At 39.6% G+C, this 23,406-nt stretch overlaps 2 protein-coding genes across 5 annotated transcripts in view; both read left to right on the forward strand.

Annotated features, from left to right (window-relative positions):
- Positions 1-1,553: 1,553 nt before the first annotated feature.
- On the forward strand, positions 1,554-9,805 carry ZNF770 (zinc finger protein 770). 3 transcript variants are annotated; one of them, XM_037056123.1, is made up of 3 exons: positions 1,554-1,755; positions 3,226-3,395; positions 5,543-9,805. In XM_037056123.1, exon 3 carries the CDS (start codon positions 5,599-5,601, stop codon positions 7,678-7,680), a length of 2,082 nt encoding a protein of 693 aa, XP_036912018.1. In that variant the 5' UTR covers positions 1,554-1,755; positions 3,226-3,395; positions 5,543-5,598; the 3' UTR covers positions 7,681-9,805. The 3 variants fall into 3 exon arrangements, with proteins under 3 accessions (XP_036912018.1, XP_036912019.1, XP_036912020.1); XM_037056124.1 differs by having other exon boundaries at positions 1,554-1,667; XM_037056125.1 differs by lacking the exon at positions 3,226-3,395.
- A 6,338-nt stretch (positions 9,806-16,143) lies between these two features.
- AQR (aquarius intron-binding spliceosomal factor) overlaps positions 16,144-23,406 on the forward strand; it is a 92,031-nt gene continuing 84,768 nt past the window's right edge. For both annotated transcript variants that reach the window (XM_037056126.1, XM_037056127.1), the window contains exons 1-2: positions 16,144-16,414; positions 20,435-20,491. In XM_037056126.1, coding sequence (XP_036912021.1) covers positions 16,340-16,414; positions 20,435-20,491 — 132 coding nt within the window. In that variant the 5' untranslated portion in view covers positions 16,144-16,339. The remainder of the gene's footprint in view (positions 16,415-20,434; positions 20,492-23,406) is intronic.

Raw genomic sequence — 23,406 nt, forward strand, 5'->3', positions numbered from 1 at the left:
TGTGGTTCAGTGGATTGAGTGATGGCCTGTAAACCAAAGGCTCACTGATTTGATTCCCAGTGAGGGCATATGCCTGGGTTGCGAGCCATGTCCCCAGTAGGGGGAATGCATGATACAACCACAGATTGATGTTTCTCTTTCTCTCTTTCTCCCTCCTTTCTCCTCTCTCTAAAAATAAATAGATAAACTTTTTTAAAAAAAGATACCTGATGCAAATGAAAATGAGGAAAGATCAATCCAAAATCTGTGGGACACTGGGAAAGCAATCCTAAGAGGGAAATTCATAGCATTACACACTTATCTCATAAAACAAGAAGAAGCTCAAATAAACAATTTAACTTCACACTTAAAGAAACACACACAAAACACAACAAACTAAGCCCAAAGTTAGTAGAAGAAAGGTAGTAATAAAAATCAGAGCAGAAATAAACAAAATAAAGTCTTTAAAAAGATACAAAATATCAATGAACCCAAGAGCTAGGTATTTGAAAAGATAAACAAGATTGACAACTGGTTTTTTTTCAATTTATTTTATTTTATTTTTATGTTGTTCAAACACAGTTGTCCCCATTTTTGCATCACCACTTTCTCTGGCCCCACCCACCCCCACTCCCATCCTCAATCCTACCCCCTTTTGTCTTTGTCCATGGGTCCTTTATACTGTAACATACTACACATAAATCCTTAATTGTGACTACATTAAATGCTGATATAATTTGGGAAGAAGTCGTGAATTAAAAGTGCAGATCTGGTATTAGACGTCCTGTGTTCAAATCCAACCTCCATCATTTATCAGATGTGAAATGTTGAGTAAGTTCCTTAATGTCTGGGTCTCCTCATTTTCCTTAACTTAAAATGGGATCCTATCATTTCATAAAGTTATTGTATTTAATACAAACAGTAATTAATAAATGGTAATAACTATTTGAGGCTTACTACACAGTGGGCATTATGTCGAACATTTTACACTCATCTGTCAGAGCAAGCTGAAGAAACTAAAACGCACAGAGATTTGAACATAGCAGACTACCAAATAGGTATATTGAATGAATAGGGCTCAAAGAAGCCAACGTGGTAGAGCCGGGAGAGGAGCCCCATTATGTCTGACCACAAAGTCCATGTCTCTGACCCCTACGCCATATCTGACAATGTGCTGAGCTCAGTGCTAGCATAGAAAGCTCGTAGTGCGTGGCGTTTTGTTTATCACTGGCTTTCTGCGTTAGAGGGGACGAGGCAAATAGGCTTTGAAGGATGGCTCGCCAGTTTCCAGTCTGGCTTTATGTCCAATGGTCAGGGCTACGGTATTTCTCTAGTCGAGACTTAGGGTTGAATTGGGAAATGCACACTTCTTCACTCCTCAGTTCTCTTCCCCCGCGCAATTGAGGTGCGCGGTAAGTGGCGTTCTGTTTGGGGACACAGCAGTCTCTGAGCATCCTCTTCCCCACGAGACTCACGGGTAGCAGCGAAACGAGAGAGGCCCTAGGGTGCGGGGGAGCGTGTTTCCAGTCGGACCGCGTCCCTGGGCGCTCCCTAGTGCTGCGCCTGCGCGCTCAGCCTGTCGCCGCGCCGGCCTTGCAGACCTGCGCTGCTTCTTTGAACTTGAGCTTGTAGCCTTCGTGACTCCTGGGCCCTGAGATGCGCGGCTGCCGGGTCAGTGCCAGCTGCAGGTCCGTGAGGAGCACGCCAGGAACCCAGGAACCCGTGTGAGGTGGAGCGAGCCCCGGGAAGGGTCGGACCTACCTCGATCCCTCCAAGGTGCTAAGGGACCCAGAACGGGGACGCCACGACCTCAGCTCCTTTTCCTTTCCCACTGTTCCACGTCTTGACTGCGTCTCACGGAGAGTGGGAATCGCTGAGAGGAAGGCCCAGAGAGACTGCTTTTCCTTTTCTGTGACGGGTCGTGTCACATAAGGCATGTTTTTCCTGGCTGCGGCCAAAGCGATTTTCACCCTTGCTTGCCCTTCCTTTCCTGTTGTGGGATTTTGCAGTCTCTGGACTCTGCTACACAACTAGGTGCTTATTGGTTATGGATGATTAGGGCAAGGACTAGAGGTCAGGATCCGTTCTCCAGTGCATTTCCCCCTGAGAGGGAGAGGTGAGGGTTCAAGGCCAAGAGAGTGGGTGGGGGTGTGGGGATAGAGAAACTAGAATGTCGCCAGAGATTATTCCCCAACTGAAAGTTGTCTAAGTTTCTCTCAGGTCTTTCGTTTCTATTTCATTGACTTTTGTGATATCCCTACTAAGTTTTCATGTTGTTAGTTAAGGCTAGAAAACCAACAAGTTTTGAGCCTTGAAGCAACCTTGGAGGTTTTTGAGACCAGTTTTTACAGACTTCTAATGATTGTATCTTGCTGTTGACAGAAGTTTTCGGATCAAACCATTGAGGTTTACTATTTTATTTTTATTTTCAGTTAAGGTAGAAGAATTACACAGTTGGGTTGTTTTGTTTTTAAGAATATATATTGTTGACCAAAAGAATCAGTTGAGACTACAGAGAATCAGTTGAAATGGGATTTGGACCTCTATCAAATTAATATGTGTCCTGTATACCAGCATAGAGGACTACACTTGAAGCATTGGGGATCCCTGAGCTGTCACTTATAAATAGGAGATGAGATCACTGCGTGCCACCAATAGCACTAACAATAAAGAGCTCCCAGTGTTTTCCCACGTGGTTTGGAGACCAGTGACAATAGTATCCATTCTTAGTCCTAGTGGTGGTTATCAACCATAGCCCCTTTGGCACAGGAGCTGTAGTCAATTCCTATTATAATCAGAGATGGTCGTTTGTGTGTGGTTCTAGTGTGGGATATTTTTTTTAAGTATTTCAGAGACACTATTAAAGGGAAGGAGAAATATACAAAAGGAATTGAGTAGTTCAGTCCCAGGCCAAAATCCTTTCTATGATCTTTCAGACCCAACCATGAGATAATCGCAAGTCTTTTCCTGGCTGTCTTGGATAGGGGAGCTGGGGAGCAGGGGAGCTCCCCTACCCCCAACACACCCCAGACTTGTGCCTGGTCAGAGCATTGCAGTTTTCTGGAGGGAGTTGCAGTTAGGGACTCCTCCTGTCCTCCCATTAGCCATGCATATACTATACTACATTCCTGTCTCAGGTACCTCAATTTTGAGGACCTTGACTGAGACATTTCCTGGACGCCTCCACCAAGACCTTATTGGGAAGGGAATGCTGTGACTGATGCACTTTTCTCCCTTTTTAACCAGGATCTTTCCACTCGTAACCCCTCCTTCCTCCCTGGCCTGGATGGCCTGTCCACAAAGAGGCCGAAGCCTTTCGTGGGTGCCTCCTCAGCAGTAAGATGATTTGTGTGCACTACGTCCACCTGACCCTCACCTGGTGTCATTCCGTTTAGCCTTTTTCCTGCACTGTCACAGTAAGTGAACAAAAGCTTGATTATTTTTTTCAGTTTGGCTCATTGTCTTAATTGACCACATCGACACCTGATTGCTTGACAGGAATTAAATAAAGTATCAGGTTCTTGGCATTTCACTGGATTCATGACTTAATTTTAAGCCTCATAATTGTTGCAGTGTTAATGTGTATAGAGATATGGAGGTTCTTCACCTGTAATTTCTCTAACTTGGTGTCATGAAAATGGATATTAACAGCACCAACAGCTGATTGTTCCTGACATGGATATCTGGGTATTTTATAAATTAATATCATGGCTTGCAGTCAGATTATTTTGCATAAATTTCTGTGGTGTATTTCATTTGCCTTCTAATTAGATTTTTGATAAATAGTTTGGGATTATATGGGCCAATTGAACAAAACCAGACACTTGTTTTTCTTAGTACTCCTGTCTCATCCTTAGCCACTTTGAATGAAGTGATTGATTTGTTGTGGGTTCCTCTGTCCAATGTTGTATGAAGAAGTATGTCAGGAACAGCCTTCACAAACATTTTTACCTCTTCCTACGGCAGTCTCACAAAACAGTATTTGTTTTTGCTATATGTCATACAGTCTGATAGTTTATACTCTGTTTTAGTAAACAAAAGCGCTGATCATGCTCCACTAAATTGATTTCATAATCCATTAATGGGTAGTGACATGCAGTTTGAAAAAAAATGATAAAGCCACTAGTAGAAGATATTTGCTCAACAAATACGTTGTGATTTTATTTTTGTCTCTGATTTAGATTGCTGAGGAGAACCACACAGTGGTTGTGTTTGTAATTGTGTTTAAGGTGTCTTCTAGGAGAGGACAGTAAATAGCAAATAGTATATATATTGGAGGTGCGCTAAATCAGTGGACAGAAGAACCCCGAGTTCCTGATAAACTCATCAACTGTGATCTCAACTAGAAGATACAAAATCAGAACGAGAGAGCTAGAACAGTGTTGTTTGTTTTGTTTTCTTTTAAATCTCTGACTCCTTTATTCAAGGAGAATGCAGTAATAGAAGAAGGATAAGGGAAGATGGGTTGGGAGGTGGTTGTGGAAGTCCCTTTCTTATGTGTCCTACATAGGTGTATTGGAGGGAGAAGTTTTATCTTTGTATTAACTTTGCAAACAAAATGATCCTTTTATTATATTGCCTAATAAGTGAACCACACACAACTTCCAAGTTAACCATAGACAGATATATCTAGCCAGTTTGTGGACGCTATTGCTTGTCTTTTAGGAATTGAACAACAAAATGGAAAGGAAAAATAAAAGGAACCATAGATTTAGTTAGTGTGTTTGACTCTTAGTCAGAAACCCTAGAAATAATAATAGGTAGAGAAGGTTAAAGTTTTAAAATTTGATTAGTGTTGAGCTAAATAATACCTTAACATTTATATTGTTTCAGTTTCTCAGTAGGCTCAGAGGCATCAGGAGGCATTTTTCTCCACTTTACAGATGAGGAATATGTTTTTCCTTCTTCTTGCCACCAAGATTATATGGTGGAAAATCTAGGGCTAGAACCCAGATTTTCTGGGACATTTTCTCCCAGTTGTCTATGTTGTCTTTCGGTGCAAAGAAGTAATTGAGAGTAAATAGTGCTATTGATGTGGCTAAGAAATCTAACTTTGATAAATAAAATATTCCATTCTCAAATCATGTTTAGAGTATGCTATAATTGAATGCAAATACATCATATTTTTAGTATTATATTTTAATTCTTATACTGTGTACCTTGCAAGCCCAAACTTTAAAAAAAATGAAAAGCAACTATATATTGATAAATCTACTTAATAGTGAACTAGAAAAATTGGAATTAAAAGGTCTACTTAATGTTAAAAAATTCAGTTGAGTTTCATGTTAATATAGCATCTTAATTAGAAATATAGTTTCAAATTATATAGGTTTTTGAATATTTCTTTTAAAGACTCATTATTTATATGTGTGAAATTATTTTTATGATTCTAAAGTATTCATCTAAAATGGATATTCACTTTTAAGCACAAGAAAAGTCCAGATATCTTTCTTATCATTAACATTTTAGCCAAAGAACAATTTAAATTATTTATTTTCATATAAATAAACAACTTTTAATTTTTAAATTAAATTTTAATTTAATTTTTATTTTTAATTTTTAGACATCTGTGGAAATTAAGAATACTATGGAGTTTATCAGAATATACCACTGAAGAATATGATGGCTGAAAACAATTTAAAAATGCTAAAGATTGACCAGTGTATAGTAGCCAACAGACTACCAAGAAACAGGCCATATATTTGCAACATTTGCTTCAAGCACTTTGAAACTCCATCAAAGTTAGCCAGGCATTACCTCATTCATACTGGTCAGAAGCCGTTTGAATGTGATGTGTGTCATAAAACCTTTAGGCAACTAGTGCATCTGGAGAGACATCAGCTAACTCATAATCTGCCTTTTAAATGCAGTATTTGTCAGCGCCACTTTAAAAACCTGAAGACATTTGTGAAGCACCAGCACCTTCACAATGAAACCTACCAGAATGATGTTAAACAGGTCAGAAGATTGCTGGAGGCCAAGCAAGAAAAACCAGTGTATGGAATGTATCATACTTTTACCGCAGAAGAGAGAAGGGTATTACAACCATGTACTGTGTCCGATCCTATCTATAGCCCTTCAAAGAAAAGAAAGAATATTCATGCATGTACAATCTGCAGCAAGATGTTTCCATCACAATCGAAACTTGATAGGCATGCACTTATTCACACTGGTCAGAGGCCTTTTAAATGTGTCCTGTGCAGTAAATCTTTCCGACAGTCAACTCACTTAAAAATCCACCAACTCACACATTCAGAAGAAAGACCTTTTCAATGTTGTTTCTGTCAAAAAGGATTTAAGATTCAAAGCAAACTTCTAAAGCATAAACAAATCCATACCAGGAATAAGACTTTTCAGGCTCTTTCACTAAAGGTGAGGAGCCCAGAATCATGCCCCTTACCTAATAAATTAAACACAAAGCAGGATGGTTTTGAAAATGGTGACGTAGGTGAATCTGAGGAGAGTAATCAACTTGATGTCCACTCTATTTATATCGTTCCTTTTCAATGTCCAGAGTGTGAAGAGTGTTTTGAATCAGAGCAGATTCTCAATGGACACAAGTGTTTTCCTGCCAGAAGTGGCAAGATTCCAAGCAGTTTCAAAAGAAGCCTCAACTATAAAACCATTGTTAAAAAAATCTTGGCCAAGCTGAAACGTGTTGGGGGTAAGAAATTAGATAATTTTCAATCTGAGAAAAAAGTATTTAAAAACGGTTTCTTGAAAAACTGTGATTTTCTTTCTGGTGAGCAGAGCCCTGAACAAACCCAAAGACAATTTATGGGCTCTCTTGGCAAACATGGAACATACAAAAAAGTTGGCAGTAAAAAGAAGAAGACATTGACTTTGCCGTCTTCTTGGCAAAAACACTTTCAGAGCCAAAATATGGGAAAAAACTTGAAGGGTATTCTTACAACAGAAAACATGTTAACAATGGATAATTCAGTGAATAATAAAGAAATATCTATCAGTGTTTCATCAGGTGAAGAATTCTTTGATAACTGTGAAGTGCTTCAGTGTGGTTTTTCAGTTCCAAATGAAAACATGCCTACTGGACATAAGATGTGCCCTTGTGACAAATGTGAGAAAGTATTTCCGTCCATATCCAAACTACAAAGACACTATTTAATTCATACTGGACAGAGGCCTTTTGGCTGTAATGTTTGTGGGAAATCTTTTAGACAGTCAGCTCACTTAAAAAGACATAAATTAACTCATACTGAAAAGATTCCTTATAGAAGATCTCTCTGCCAAGTAGAGTTTGACAAGTTGAGCAAACTTTTCATTCATCCGGGTGATAATGTTAACTATAGTACTTCCCAACAATGCCAGACTCTGGGTTTTCAAAAATGTGAGGCCCCAGAGTCGGATCAAACATCAGAAGTAAAAGTTAAGGCAGAATCAGAGGATATCATTCTTGGTACCCACTACAGGAACAGGCAGCCCCATCTCTCTGGCGCACTTCTGGAATCAGAGCAGAGCCCTCAGAGCCGCTGCTGTAGTTACCCAGGACACACTGAGAAGAATGATGGCCTTCTTTACCAGTGCAGTGTTTGTTCGAAAAGCTTTAGATCTCCATCTAAACTGGAAAGACACTATCTAATTCATGCAGGGCAGAAGCCATTTGAATGCTCAGTTTGTGGTAAAACATTCAGACAGGCTCCTCACTGGAAGAGACATCAACTTACTCACTTTAAGGAATAACCACAAGAAAAAGTAGTTGTCTTAGATTTGGTTATGTAACTGACAGGCACACTAACACGGTTGCGGTCTCTCTGGTGATCTTGTTCTTAAAGCCTGTATCATTCAAAATGTATTTTTATCAAAAGGCCTGCTCTAGGTTGAATGATTTTATAGGCTGTTGCTTGTCTTGCAACATAGGTAAGATACATAGAAAATTAATACAATGTTTTAGGAACAGCCAAATATTTAGAGGGAAGAACATGACTTGATGCCAGAAAGTAAGCATGAATTCTATTGTAATACGTACATTGGCTGTATTGGAAGTGTTAAAAATCCATGATGCGGTACAAAAAATTAGGCCTTGTTCATTTTTTAAAGGAATTAGTCCTTGAGACATGCCATCTCCTGTTAGAGACAGTCAAAACTAAGAGGCAAAAATTGGTTTTTGGCTGCAGCAAATAGCTCTACAAAATTTCATTTATTTTACAGTTCACATGAAAGCACAATTTTGTTCACTGATGGCTCAAATTCCATTGCATAACTTTTTTCTTGTAAGTTTAAAAAATATAAAGGCAATACAAGTGAAATGGATGAGAATATCGGCATTATTTTCACTGGTCTTTTCCAAGCTATTTATTCTTAGGATTCTGTGGTAGCTGCACCTTCTCATTCACAGGTGATTAGAATCAGGTTTTTGCCCAGCCTGCTGTTGTCTTTCCCAAAATAATTGAAAAGTAGGAGAGAGGCTGGATGCGCCTCCGCGCATTTACATGTTTACTTATCAGGAATATTGTCCAAGTGCCATAATCTTTTGATGATATATATGCAGTCTTATACTTTCAGAGGAATAACTGTAGTTTGTCTTATTTGCTTATTAATGATTGACAGCAGTTGATTTTTAAATTCACTTTAGTAGAACTTTCTTTTAATGTCTAAATTGAGTGGTCTTATGATTTAACTAAATCTATTCTGTTAAGTTTGATCAAAATGCAATAACTAGGTCTAGTTGTAGTTTTTATTCCTCTGTCTTTTGCAAGATTCTGATTCTAAAGAATTTTTTTTGATCCTTAGTAAGTTGTTATTTTAACTAGTAAGGTAATTATTCCTGTATAGGAGTAAGATGCTAATAGAATTGAGGGTGTCATTTTTCTAAATAGTATTGTCATGATTTAGGAAGTATTTCACCTTAAACTATAAAAGGTTTATCACAAAATGCCCTTCATATTTGCCATTTTTATAAAAATCTTTAACATTTCCTAGCAGAAAACCCCACAAAACCATGATCTTTCTAAGGTGAAAAGAATAGGTGGGTATTTACCCTGGCACACTTAAATACAGTGATAAGCCCTGTACTAAGAATGGATAAATGAACAATTTTAAGTCTTGCATCATATTGTATGAACTAACTGTGTGTGGTGGTAGGGAGGGGATCTGCTTCCCTGTTTGACAAGTGAAATTTTGAGAAAGGTTTAATTTGCAGAGATGAAACCACACAGTACAGCTAAAATGCCCAGTGATGTACAAATATGCAGGAGAAGCATATTTTAAGGAAGTTCTTTCAGGTTTTCTTGAGATTCGTAACTCCAGTGCAAGTGAAGTAGTTTATAGAATTTGCTTTAGGCAAAACTTTTCAAAAACACATCTGTTACAGTAACACAAGTAATAACAAGTTCATATTATCTAAGAATAAAGGCTCAAGGGATTTTTTTCCCCTTTTTATGTCTGGAATTATGTATTTTGGGATTTTCCTAAGCTACTAATATAATTTTATTTGAAGTAAATATCTTATATATTTCTTTCCCACCCAAACAGGGAGAGTCCTAAACAGTGTTGTGCTTGTAAGATTATTAGATATTTTTTTTGGCCCATGCCTTTTAAAGCTGTTTCATATTGAAAGTGGGAAACTGTACAAATTTTGTCAAAGATGTACTGTAGTGCTATTTGAAGTACCTGTAACTAAATATGTATTTACCTTTACTATCACTGCAAGCTTCTTGTGGAAACTTCATAGGAGTGAAAGTAAACTGTATACATCCATAATAAGATTAAACTTTAGATATTAAATGATGATTTGCTGCATGCCAGAACTATTATGTGGAATCAGTTGCATTCGTTTTTGGAAAGAAAAATAAACATTATAAATATCTTTAAAGAGAATTAGTAGAATTTTTTCTTTGGGTGATTCCAGGTTGTAGCATAATTGTTTAATGAGGTAATTTGATTGGTTGAGTTAGTGGAATTAATGTTTCTTGTTTTGTACTGCATTAGGTTCTACAATTTTAGGACAAAATGTGTACATATTGAAGAAAAGTAGATGGTAGTTAAGGTTCTTGAAAAATTCAAATTTCACAATGTTTCTAAAATAAAGTTTCAGATTATACATTTTGGACTTTTCCTTTTTTTAAGGGAAGACCACGTAGTGCTGGAGCAGGGCACCGGTTACGGAATGCTTTCCGGAGCCATTCCAACCCGCCTTCCACACTGACTTCCTGAGATGGACATTTAGTCTTTTTTGTTTGTGTTACATTTTTTAAAGATTGTATTAACTTATTTTTAGAGAGCAAGGAAGGGGGGGAGAAAGAGAGGTGGAGGGAGGGAAATATCCATGTGTGAAAGAAACATCGATCATGTCCCAACTGGGCATGTGCCCCAACTGGAGACTGGCCCACAGTGCAGTCAGGTACCCTGGCCAGGACTCGAACCAGCGACCTTTGGCTTTGTGGGACGACACCCAGCCCACTGAGCCACACTGGTCAGGGTTCACATTACATTTCTTTGGTAGCTTCTCACCCACAAAAGGATGTATTGCAATTGCCTGCTGCGTGATCCACCTGTCTGCCATTTATCATCCTTGGCCTTCCTCTCCAGAGTTGTACTAAAGAAATGTAGAAGTAGTTTCTCCAGTGCACAGTAGTCTTGTCATTCTTCTTGCCTCCACCTTCTCTACTTCGTATTAATTTAAATTTGATTTAGACTCACACTTTTCAAAGAAATTCAGTGGAGCCAGATTTTATTGTTTTCCTCCATGACTATGAGAGAATACTAAAGTGTTCAAAACTGACTTGTAGGAAACAGATTTCTTTTCCCGTGTTATGTAAGATAACCAATTAGAATTCCAGGCTTTTTAGGAACAAGTTCCTTTTTAGGAACTCTCAAGTCTGGATATCTTACAAGAATCCTTTGTTAGAAGTAACATCTGCAAGGGTCTGTTTCATGGTGCAGAATACTTGCTTTTTAGAAGCCTCAGGGAAAAGGAACATTTAATTCCTATCTCCCTGGGATTTCTCTGATTGGCACTTCGAAGGGCTTAGAATTTCACAGCTAGCTGCAGGAATTCTGTTAGTATTAAGAGAAAAAATAAAACTGGAACAATGGTACAATTAAGTGGAATATGGAACGTGTAGTGTTTTGCATCGACATTAGCACACTTCCACACACTCTTGGACATTCGAGCTCAAATACCTTCCCCTGGAAGCCTTTCTGATACACTGGGCACTCCATCCTCCGTGTTCCCACTGCCTGTTGCTCATAACGCTGTTGTCGCTGTTGACTGTGGCTTTCAAACTTCAGAGCGCACTGGAATCATGTAGAGGGTTAGCCAAAGACAGATTGCTCGCTGCATGCTCAGAGGTTTCCGTTCCGTGTCAGACCGGGCTTGAGAATTCGCATTTCTACAGGTTAGCTGTTGCTGCTGCATTGAGACTGCACTTTGAAAACCACCGAGCTACACTGTGTGCTCCGGAACGCAAGGGGATGCATCTTTTATGTTTTATATACACAGTTTAAAACGCTTTCTGTACATCTTGTTTGTACATGATGATATCCTCAAATATATACTGAATGTACGGAGGAAAAAACAAATGGAGCCATTCTTACAAACTCTTAACATTCTCCATAAGTCTATAACTTCATGTAGAGGTTTTCATTTACTCTTGGAATGAGTTTGCTTTCTAACATGTTGAGATCAAATCCAACCCAATACGTACTCTCAAACCTTTCCCCTTCCTTACCCTACAATGTCCTTTTACCTTTATGCCTTCCTTCTCCCACCATATATCCTGGAATAATAATTTTCCTCCACTTTCTGAAGCTAGGTTTTCCTTATGTCTTTTGGTACAAGGAATATTTTCAATAGTCCCTTCATTGTTGTTGTTGTTGTTGTTTTGTAAGCTTACATTTTCCCTCTCCATTGGTTCCTTCCCCTCTGCCCAGGAAAGAAACAGTGTATCCTATTCTGTTGTGATGATTTTTGGCTGTAACTCACAGAACAATTGACTCAAACTGCTCTAGCAGCAGGCACCTTTATTAGCTTACAGAACTTGAATTCTAGCGCCCAGGCAAGCTCTGGGTTGTTAAATAATACAGTTGAGTTGACTCTGGTTCCTTTCCTCTGCTCTGCCTTTCACAATGACAAGGACATTTCCCTTATGGTTTTTGCATGCTTTGTTCCCAGTCAGGACCATATACTTCCTCTATGAGGGGTAGGGTAGGACACCTTGCGAAAGAGATCCAGAAACTCTCAGGAGAGTAAAGAACAACTTGCCCAGAAGCCTGCAGTAAACACGGCCTCTCAGCTGCCAGAATTGCTTCACAGGCACATTCCTGAGCCAACCACTGATGGGGGAGATAGAATTACCTGGAGCTGGAGCCAGGCTCAGCTGCCTTTCTTTGGGTACATGATTACCTGAAAGTGATACGGACACCGGTCAAATCTGAGGTCGTATTCGGAAAGAAGGGAAGATTTGATAGTCGATGATTCCCACTGCATCTAGCTTAAAAAGAGAAAGCGGTTGGGACAAACAACCTGTTATTCTGGTAATTGTTTTATTTTGTTCTCTTTTATAGACAAAGTTGTTGAAAATTCACTGTGCACCTACTTGCTCATTGCCTCTTACCTCACGAACTGCTTAGCCCTTTGTCACCTAGAGATTTCCCTCGCCACCTCTTGGGAGCTGCTCTGTGGATGATCGTTGTAGCAGGCATTGCTACTTCCAACCACGGCATCTCGCCTTCACTGTGGATCAGCCGAGGAGTCTGGTTAGGACGAACCTCACTTGCAGCTTCAGCAACAGGTCATTATCATTTAAGACTATCAAAATGTCCATATCTCCCTTTTCATCACGACCATTCAGAAATGGGTAAACGAAGTCTAAGCCAGTCAACATCCAGCGTTACCTTGGCTACAGTAGTTAGCTCAGGAGTGAGCACTGACCTAAGTTGATCAGAGTGAAACCTCATGATTGAGGAGAGAAAAGTGGGTGCAGAGAAGCTTTCTCTAATTTTGACAGATGCTGTCTGGTGAGATGATCAAACAGAGCAGGGTGGGGTAGGAGAGACAGGGGCAGCCGAGCAAAAAGAATCATTGAGAAATGGAGCTGGAAGCCCATCAAAATGCCTGAAGCCTAACCTGTCTCGACCAGGGGTGTCCAACCTTTTGCATCTCTGGGACACACCGGAGGAAGAAGGGTTATCTTGGGCCACACGCTAAATACATTGCGACATATAATCACAAAAAAACCCTCATAATGTTTTAAGTAAATTACGATTTTGTGTTGGTTCGCATTCATAGCCATCCTGGGCTGCATGCAGCCCACAGGCCCCAGGTTAGACACCCCCAATGCCTTGATCTTAAAGCCAAATTTGAATCATATTTTTTTCTTACAACAAAAAATCTCAACTAGTAATGGTCACCAATGGTTTCCTAATTGCCAAATCTGTGGAGTTTTTTAAGTTGTCCTTTTAGCTTTCTTTGAAACATTTCACACTATTGATAATCATGGATTTGAATCTCTTCTTGATTACATGCTTCTTTTGCTTTTTCCCTTCCTTATTAAGAAAACAGATTATAGAAGTCTTGTAAAAATAAAAGAAAAAATCATAAAGGACACATTGTATAGTTTTACAATGTCCAAACCCATCAGTCAAAAACTTGGCTGAGAGAAATGATAGGAAAATAAAGGAGTGGGGCGGGGGGACTATCGAAAATGAGAAAGATATTATGATACTGCATTTTGTCATAGGTATTATAAATTAGGACCTCTTAAACAGATCACCAGAAAGCTGCATATGACCTGAAGCTTATTTGCTTAATATTCTCTTGGCTACAAATTATAAGATAAATTATGAATTTAATAAAAAATTGGTTTTTAAAAAAAGAAAGGAAAACCCTGCTCATCACCACCTGGATCGCTTCCTGCTACCTCAGGCTGTTCCTCCGTAGAGAATAAAATCGCCTCCTTTTAAAACCTGCTCTACCCTCCGTCTCTTCTACTGTGCTTTCCGGCCCCACTATTCTTTCAATTACTTAGAATGAAATTCTTTTTGTTCTATCTTTCCAGTGTTTTTCCACGTTTATTCCTTCCCCTTCCTTTTTATTGCCAGAACCCCAATTTAGGCTTTCTGTGCTTTTGTCTTAGGTTTGCAACGGCCTCCCAACTGGTACTCCCATCCCGGGTTACCTACTCTAACCCATCTATATGCTACTGAAAAGGCATCTTCCAAAAGTAGATCTCAGATCAATGGTTTCCCATTGCCTCCCACAGTAAACGCAGTCCCCTTTTCCCAGCTTCCCAGGCCTTTGACAGGTGAAGCCTTATCGATGATTCCTAACCTAACATCCCCAGAGCGTGGCCTGCTTTCTTTATCTGTGCTGTGACTATTCTAGAAAGAGTGTCCCTGCTGTGTTTCCTCATCGAAATGTTGTCTACTTCAAAACTCATCACAAAAGCTACTCATAAAATCTTATTTTATCTCTCTCATATTATAGATACATCTGTAAATAAAATTTCAATTTTCAAAAATTGAAATATTCAAAATCTGTTGCATCTAAAATAGTGATCATGCAAATTTTCATTTCTAGTTCTATCAGACTTTATGTAATAACATGTAGCAAGAAAGAGGACTCCACAATTAATTTCCACATCGACAGACACTTTTTTTCTTTCACATCTTCTTACTTTCAAATAGGCTATAAATGTTGTAACATTCAAAAGTTAAAAATGCTGTAAATGTAAAGTAAGTCTTTCCTCACTCCTCTCCTCCCCTTCTCCAGTCCCTCCTCCCTAGAGGCAGTGCTGCCAGTTTCTTGCCTGTATTTATCCAGGGAAAGTTTACCAGAGATACACGTTAATTTATGTGTGGATTTGAGAACAGTACAGGTGTGTATTCAAACTCAATAACAAAAATCAAAAAAACAAGAAATCCAATGTAAAAATGGGCAAAAAATCTAAACAGGGGTTTTCCCAAAGAGCACTACGGGTGGCAAATAAGCACATAAATAGATTTTCGATGTCATTAGTTACTAGGAAAATACAAATTAAAGCCACAATGAGATAGAGCACATAACTATTAAGATGGCTATCATGTATCCCAGTCAAGGTATATGCCTGGGTTGCAGGCCAGTTCCCAGCAGGGGACACATGAGAGGCAAACATACATTGATATTTCTCTCCCTCACTCCTTCCCATCCCCTTCAAAGATAAATAAATAAAATCTAAAAAAAATGATGGCTATCATGTAAAAGACTGACATACTAAGTGTTGGTGAGGAAGAGGAGTAACTGGAATTCTCATCTGTTACTGGTGTAAATGTAAAATGATACAACTACTTTGGAAAACTGGCAGTTTCTTTAAAAGTCAACCATATACCTACCATATGCTCCAGTCATTTCACTTTTAGGTATTTACTTAAGAAGAAAGAAAGTATATATTTATATTAAGACATATATACACAAATGCTCATAGCAGCTTTATTTATAATAGTCAAAAACTGGAAACAATCCAAATGTTTATCCACAGATGAACAGTTTAACAAACTGTGGTATGTTTGTTAAATAGGATACTCAGCTATAAAAAGGAATAAACTAATAACACATGCATGCACATGGATGAATCTCAAATCATTATGCTGAGTGAAAAAAGAAGAAAAACGGTACCTACTATATTGTTTCATTTATACAAAAATCTATATAAAGTAACTAATCTATACAACTGCAGACACAGAGCAGATCAGTGATTGCCTGAGAATGGGCGGGTAGGACTTGTGATAGGGATGGATTGGAACAGGGCACGAGAAAAGGTTTAGGGACATTAGATATACTTATTATCATTATTTTGGTGATGTTTTCACGGATGAAAACTGATCAAATTTTATTCTAAATATGTGCAGTTCATTGTATGTCCACTTAAATATCCATGAATCTGTTAAAAATAGTTAAAACTAAGCCCCCCATTCTCCGTCTGTTTCCTTCAGGGTTGCAAGAACCTTTACGTCCCCCAACCCCGCCCCGGGCTGCCCCGGGCCGCGCCGCGCCGCCACCGCTCCTAGAGAAACCCTCACCTAACACACCTACAAGACCCCGCACTGGGACTCCGTCGCGTGGCGGGTGTTTTCTCCCAGTCTCCCGCTAGAGGGAGCCTGCTGAGCAGGCGGACGCCCTGGCCTCTCTAGCCCAGCCCCAACGCTTCGCAGGCTTCCGGCCTTGTTCCCGGCGGCTTCCGGGGGAATGTGCGGCTGCTGTACTCGTTCCTTGCGGGACTCGGAAGGCTGAGAAGATCGGGGCCGAGGGTTCTTGTTTTGTGGGGTTAGGTGGACGCGGCCGCCTCTCTGGGAAAGTGCATCGCATTCTCTGTTGCTCGAAGACGCCCTATCTTCAACCCTGGAGCAGAAGGAGAGTGCTGCCATGGCGGCTCCAGCGCAGCCAAAGAAAATCGTGGCCCCCACGGTGTCCCAGATCAACGCGGAGTTCGTGACCCAGGTGCGATTGGGCGAGTCCGGTGTGTGTGAAGGATGAGGAGGTGCCAGGTGCTGTCATGGGGAGAGGGGCCTTCCTGCCCCGAGGAGTTCACGTTCCAGGGAAGGCAGACCTAAAGAGAAAGCTAGGTTGCGGGCTTGCTGTATTAGAGTCGGTCGTGGGAGAGATGGCTTCACCCCAGTCTACCTTAAACTGGCAAGAATGTTTCGTAGCACAGGTGACGCTGAACTGATGGTTGAGAAAGGAATAGGCTTTTTTTCTGAGCCGTAGGGTAACCTAGATTTTTGAGTAGAGTGATGAGAACTTGCGCCTCTGTGAAGAGAGTAGTCCCGTAGTTTGAGAATCTTTATTTAGAATCTGTTTACCTTGTTGCATTGTGAACCGCGCGGTTGGCTTTGAATAGGGAAACACAATTTTGTAGCCCCGGGCAACATTCGTAATTCTTATTTGTTGCTTTGGGTATTGGATGAGATTGCACAGAGCTCAGTGCTGAACTTTGTTAACCTACCTGCTTGCTAGTCCCTGTCTCCTAGGGTTGGCCTGGGCAGAAGCCTTGGAATCATTTGACTTTTCCTCTTCCTTTAACCCCCGCATAACTACTACATTCTTAATAATCTCTTCCATCCGTCTGCATCGCCACACCTCTCCACTCCAAGCCAGGTTGCCCTTGACTGCTACCTGTACCTAGACATCCTAACTTGCCTTCTTTCCTCTTGCCGTGCTCCAGCCCATTCTTCCTGTTGCTGTCAGAGTGGCTTGACACAAATGTAATTCAGTGCCCATAAGTTAATGACCTGAATCTTCAAGACTGTTGTGTGATCCAGCCTGAGTTTGTCTCCCTGTTTGACTCTGTGCTTTAGCCACACTGAACAGCATGTATTTGAATGTACCTTGCTATCTTTAACTTCTGGCCTTTCACCATCATCACCTGTGCTTGAAATCCTCGTCTGCACCCCCTCCATTACTTTGATTCTCTATCTTTCATCTTCATTACTCTGGAGAGGCTCTTTCTGACAATTTAGATTAGATTAGATCTTCCATTTTCCATATACTTGCATTTTTGTGGTGAAAGTTGTTTAGTTTCCTTTTCTCGTGGAGTTTGTATTTCACAGGGATGAGCCAGACAAACAAACAGAATAGTTTTAGACAGCAGTAAGTGCTGTCAGGAAAATGGAACAAGGTGTTGTGACAGGGACTGGGTGATGTCTAAGAAAAGGCAGCCAGGAAAGTCCTCTCTGAGGTCACATTTGAGCTAAGATCTGAATGGGGGGGGGGGGTGGAAACCAGCCAGTTTTGGGAAGAGCAGAAGAGGAATGGGAAGTGCAAATGGTCTTTCTGTGTGAAGGTCCAGAAAGCCAGGATAGCAAAGAGAAGACATGAGAGGGAGAGTGAGGATGAAGGCACAGAGCAAGTGTGTGGGGGCCAGAGTCACAAATAGTTTTGGAGGCTGAGGTTTGAAGTTTGGATTTTATTCTAAATATAGTAGCTTTTGATTGCAATCTAGTGGCAGTTTTTTTTAGGAAGATAGTAAGGTCACTGTGGCTAATGTGCTGAAACTGGGTGAGGGTAGGAGAACAAAAGTAGTAGTAGGGTTACCCCTTAGTCCAGGTAAGAGGTGGTGGCCTCTGTGGTAAAGACTGAAGCTGACCGACACATTGAAACTGGGGCAGTCAGATTTGATGATGAGTGATTGGAGGGATGGAGGAAGAGACACGCTGAGCATAGTTTGAACAATTGGGTGAATAATTTGGACATGTACTGTTATAGGGAAGACTGGGAAAAGGGAGGGTTTAGTGGGAGTGGCAAGATTTCTGTTTTGTCCGTGTTAAGGACGAGGTGCCTGTAGACATTCAGTTGAAAATGTTGAGGAGGCTGTTGAATAAGTGAGTCTAGAGCACGTTGGGAAGATCTGGGTTTGAATATAAATTTGGAAGGTAACCACCCACGATGGTATTTCAAACTGTAGGCCTGACTGGGATGTCCTCCAGAATGTTGTTTGTAAACATGAGATATTTATTGTATTCTGCTTCGACTGTCAGAGCTGAAGCTTGGGACTGTGTCTTTTATTCCCCTGGTAGTGCAGCACCCAGCACTGTGTTAGGACACCTTGTGCGATACATAAGTATTTTGCTGAAAGAATGAGCGAATTAATGAATAAATGTACCGGGACATTGGATATAGTGGAAGGTAAACATTCTCAGAAATCTTTGGCCGTGATAGAAACAGTAATGCTTAAGGTTTCACAGATAACTGTCTTGGGCTCCCTAAACTGCAGAGGTGAATCAGATATGGCCCTTGCCTTCAGGGAGTACTCAGTGTGTGAATGGAGACTTACAGAACTCATCATAGTTCAGTGTGATACATGCCAGGATAACGATGTGAGGGAAGTGCTTTGAGAACAAAGTTGAAAATGATTATATTTGTCTAAGGAAAGAATTTCCAGAGAGAATTTTCTTATTGAGAAAGTTCCGTTTGAGATGAACTTGGAAACATAAATAGGAAGGTGGGGAAATGGGTTTTCTGGGTAGAGAGGACATCAAGCAGCCCTCTTCCTTCTCCTCCTCCCTCCCTCCTCCCCTCCCCTTCCCCCAGGCACACCTGACCAGAGAAGGTGCTTTTTAAGTATTATTGGATAAAGGAGATGTAGGTGTAAGTCTTAGTTTTAAGATTAGATATCTGAACTTTGACCTGATTTTTTTATGCTACTTTGTTTTTCCTTTTTGTCCTTCGGTCGGATTTGTTTTGAACAATTTGTGCCGTCATTGCGGCCCTGAGTGGAGAGTGGAGAGTGGAGAGTTTCTATCTTGCATGAGAGTAGAGTGTGGAAGAGGGCGGTGTATTCCTGGAGGGAGAGGTGTCTGAAAAGTCACAGGCTGGACCCCAAGAGAAAGGAGAAACTCCGAAAAAAAAGACGTGATAGATGCTTAACAAATGTTTGCTATATCTTTAATGAAGTAGAGGTGTGCAGTAAGCAGTGGGATCAGAAGATAGGATTTGCATATTTATTTGGAGGTCCCTGAATCCCAGGAAATAGATCAGATTCAGTTCTCTTCATGGTCTGATGCCCATAGGGAACAGAATGAGGAAGTGAGGATGCCACAGAATAATTGGGGGTGAAGTATATTTTCTTTTCGGTTGGAGGGTGATTGATAATTTGGGTGAGTATCATATGAGTGGGCCATTACTGTGATGTTCTTGAGACTTCCTCAGGGCCGACGTCCTCACTGCTGGCGAGGCCTTTCATGAGTGCTGACCACGGTACGTGTGCAGCTGTAGTAGCAGAGGAGACATTAGGTGGGCAGGGAGGGTAGCTAAGCAATCAAATGACTAAATAGGAAGAACCAATAGATCGCCGTTAGGTGGGGTAGAAGGGCTCATGGGAAGCCTCATAGAAGAGATGACATTTCAGATTTTATTTCATTCGTCTGTTCATCAGCTGCGGTTTGAGTGCCTCCGATGTAACAGACACTTCAGATTAACCTTTTTTCTACCTACCACCTCTCATTCTCTGTAATGATACACTGAGAGACTACAGTTTTTTAAGGTTTTGTTTAGGTGTGTATGAGTGTGCACTGCTCACTTAAAGATTTATTTTACAAATTAACATTCCCAAAGATTTTGATTCTGGTTTTTGAAACTGATTCAGCTGTTAGCAAATTGTAATCTCGGCAGCTCCCCTAATCTGCCCCTATCTGGCTTTCCTTATCTCTGTGCTAAAGGTATTTGGCCATAGTCTTAAACTTTGCTCCGTTGTTCCCATATGGATGGTTAAAAAGTGTGTTAGGTTTTTAAAAATCACAGTGGCAGGTTGCAGGGCAGGGCATTAGTGGCATCCAGTGGGTCGTGGCAAAGGATGTCAACTGAAGTGCAAGCCCGGAGAGTTCTCTGAGAAGGTAGAGGACTCTGGTCCCCCGCGTCCCCAGTGCCCTGTTAAGAAACAGCTTGGCACTGAGTAATCTCAGTCTTTTAGCTCTGTGGTGGCACGACCCTGTTACTTACTGTTTTCACTCTTTACTTTTGCAGTTAGCGTGTAAATACTGGGCTCCCCATATCAAGAAAAAATCACCTTTTGATATAAAGGTAAGTATTTTTGCTTTGCAACCTTCTTTTTCAATAGGTATGCTCTTTGTATCTTTTTAAGAGGTAATTCAACCAAAGCTTTCAGAATTTTTTTAAAAGTTAAAACTATCATTTTCTAATTATCAAACTGATAAGTATTCATGTTAGAAAATTCGGAAAAAATGGAAGGAAGGTATACATAAAGAAAAATAACTACTCGGATAATCTCTAGTATCCTATTGTTGAATTGCCTTGAAGCTTTTAAAATGTGTGTGGATTTTCCTGTGTAAGATTGTTTTTAATTTATTATTATTATAAAAGACAATGTAATGAAAATCTTGGTAAATATAGAGAAATTTTTCTACGATTGTGACAGTTTATTTAGAATGGAATCTGTTGTTTCCTTTTACATTTAGGTTGATGAACCGTGATAACGATCTTTAGTGACGACTGAAGGGGTGGGGGTTGTTGAACGTAGGGACATATGACCGAGGGTCAGCAGTAGTCAGGAGAGGGATGGGTTTGTGGCCCAGGCGATGCAATTGCAAATGAATGAAAGGAAGAAATTCTTAAATGTAGAATTAAGTCTCATTGAAATAAGTTCCTAAAGAGAGGTCTGTAAATGAAAGGAGCTGAACATACTACATGCCATTTCACAAGCAATCAAGACCTGCTTTAAGCTTTGCTGCTGTAAAGTGAATGGAGCTGTTTAGGGAATCCTTAGTCAGACTTAACCCAAAATTTCTTATATTGAGCTTAAAGGTTTTGTCTATAAATGTATTTTGGTTTGTTAGCAATTCCATTTTATTCATCAGGAGGATATTAATAAACATGACATGCATAATCTTAATTATTAACAGGGTTGTTTTCTCTTGTTATATGCTGTTTGTATACGTGTTATGCTTGTAGATCTTGGGTTTGGGGTTCCTAGGAACATTTTTCATTAATAACAAAAAACATCTTGTATTGAATTGAACCTAATTATATTAAGGTTTTTAGAAATTAAATTTTTCTCCAGATTGTTTTACAGAATAAAGTTAACAATAATTCTAGATGAACCTATATGTGCCTGTTTAGAAGAACTGTACTGTTGGTATTGAAGGAAGATTATGTCCTTCATTTTATTATTTAATTTGAATTTTGATAAAAAGAAATGCTGTAACAAAATATTTCATAAATGGAACAAGACTTGTTTGCCTGTTTTCCTCTAACACTCACATTTATTTAACAAGTATACTTTCAGCAGTTAAAAGACATTACAGTTACCATAAAATAATATTGTATCTTACCATGTTAAAGGACTTCATAATTTTATAGTAGCATTTTGTTTTGTTATTTTTCTATTATCACTAGTACTGTTACTTCTGCTGATACCTACTAAAGGCTCACCATGTACCAGGAGTTATACTAAAATTTTTACATGTGTTGTCTTATTTATAGCAATCCCATGGGATATTTTGTATTATTAAATTCTTTTTCTAAGCCCTGGCTGGTATAGCTCAGTGGATTGAGCACGGGCCTGCGAACCAGACGATTGTGGTTCGATTCCCAGTCAAGGCACATGCCTGGGTTGCAGGCCAGTTCCCAGCAGCGGACTCACGAGAGGCAACCATACATTGATGTTTCTCTCCTCTCCTTCCCTTCCCCTCTAAAGATAAATTAAAATAAAATAAAAGAAAAGAAAAGAAAAATTCTTTTTCTAGATTGGGAGCCAGGCTTCCAACTCCAAAGCCTAAATTCTTAAGTATTGGGTTGGCTAAAAAGTTTATTTGTTTTTTTTCCATTTGGTGGCTCTAGTAGTGCTAGTTGCCTTTAACTTCATTCAAAACAATTTTGTAAGATTACATTGTGACAGCTGTCATATCAGCATGCATTTAAAAAAACATCAAAATCACTGAATTTTTGTATAGCCATTTTAATATTGAAGATGGAAGAAAATAAGTGACATTTTCAGCATATTGTGCTTTACGATTTCAGGAAAGGGAAAAACATAACAAATGCAAAAAAAAACATTTGTGCAGTGTACGGAGAAGGTGCTGTGACTGATTGAACATGTCAAAAGTGGTTTGTGAAATTTCATGTTGGAGATTTCTCACTGGACGATGCTCCACGGTCGGGTAGACCAGTTGAAGTTGATAGCGATCAAATGGAGACATTACTGATAACAATCAACATTATACCACAAGGGAAATAGTTGACATACTCAAAATAAATAAATCAATAAAGTTACTGGTAAAAATGAAAAATGTGTCTTGTTTTACAGAAAAAACTAAATGAACTTTTTGGCCAACTCAGCAATCATACCATCCTGTCCACCCTAACCTAAATAAATGGAAATTCTGAGGCCCTCTCATATATATTTGGAAAACTGTTACAAATTAACATTTGCTTCTATTATATCTTTATACTTTTAATTTATTTTCTTTCTAGCTTTTGAAAGCACATTGTTAGGACTCTTAGATGGAGTGTGATAATATTTAAAGTTTTTAAAAATAACTTTAAAATTAAGTTTTTTTAAAATAACCTGATCTTACGAACTTTTGTTTTCCCTAGAAATAATGCAAATGCCTCGTTTTTAAATTAAGTTCATTGGAGTCACATTCATTAATAAAATTATATAAGTTCCAAGTGTACAGTTCTGTAGTATGTGATCTGTGTACTGCTCTGTGCAGAACACCCAAAGCCTAGTCTCCTCCCATCACCAGGTATTGAACCCCCTTTACCCTCGTTGGCCTCGCCCCATGCCCCTCTCCTTCTGGTAACCATCATACTGTTGTCTATATCTATGAGTTTTTTTGTTTGTTGGCTTCTGTTTTATATCCCACAGGGAAGTGAAATCATGTGGTTCTTGTCCTTATCTATCTGACTTATTTACCGTCGTAACATGATACTCTCAAATTAATCCATATTGTCACCAATGGAAGTATTTTATTTCT

The sequence above is a fragment of the Sturnira hondurensis genome, unplaced genomic scaffold (genome assembly GCF_014824575.4).
Source record: "Sturnira hondurensis isolate 20B ecotype Veracruz unplaced genomic scaffold, ASM1482457v3 Scaffold0008782, whole genome shotgun sequence".
Lineage (NCBI taxonomy): Eukaryota > Metazoa > Chordata > Mammalia > Chiroptera > Phyllostomidae > Sturnira > Sturnira hondurensis.

Coding starts and splice junctions, on each gene's coding strand:
- ZNF770 (XM_037056123.1), top strand. CDS start 5,599: ATGATGGCTGAAAACAATTTAAAAATGCTAAAGATTGACCAGTGTATA.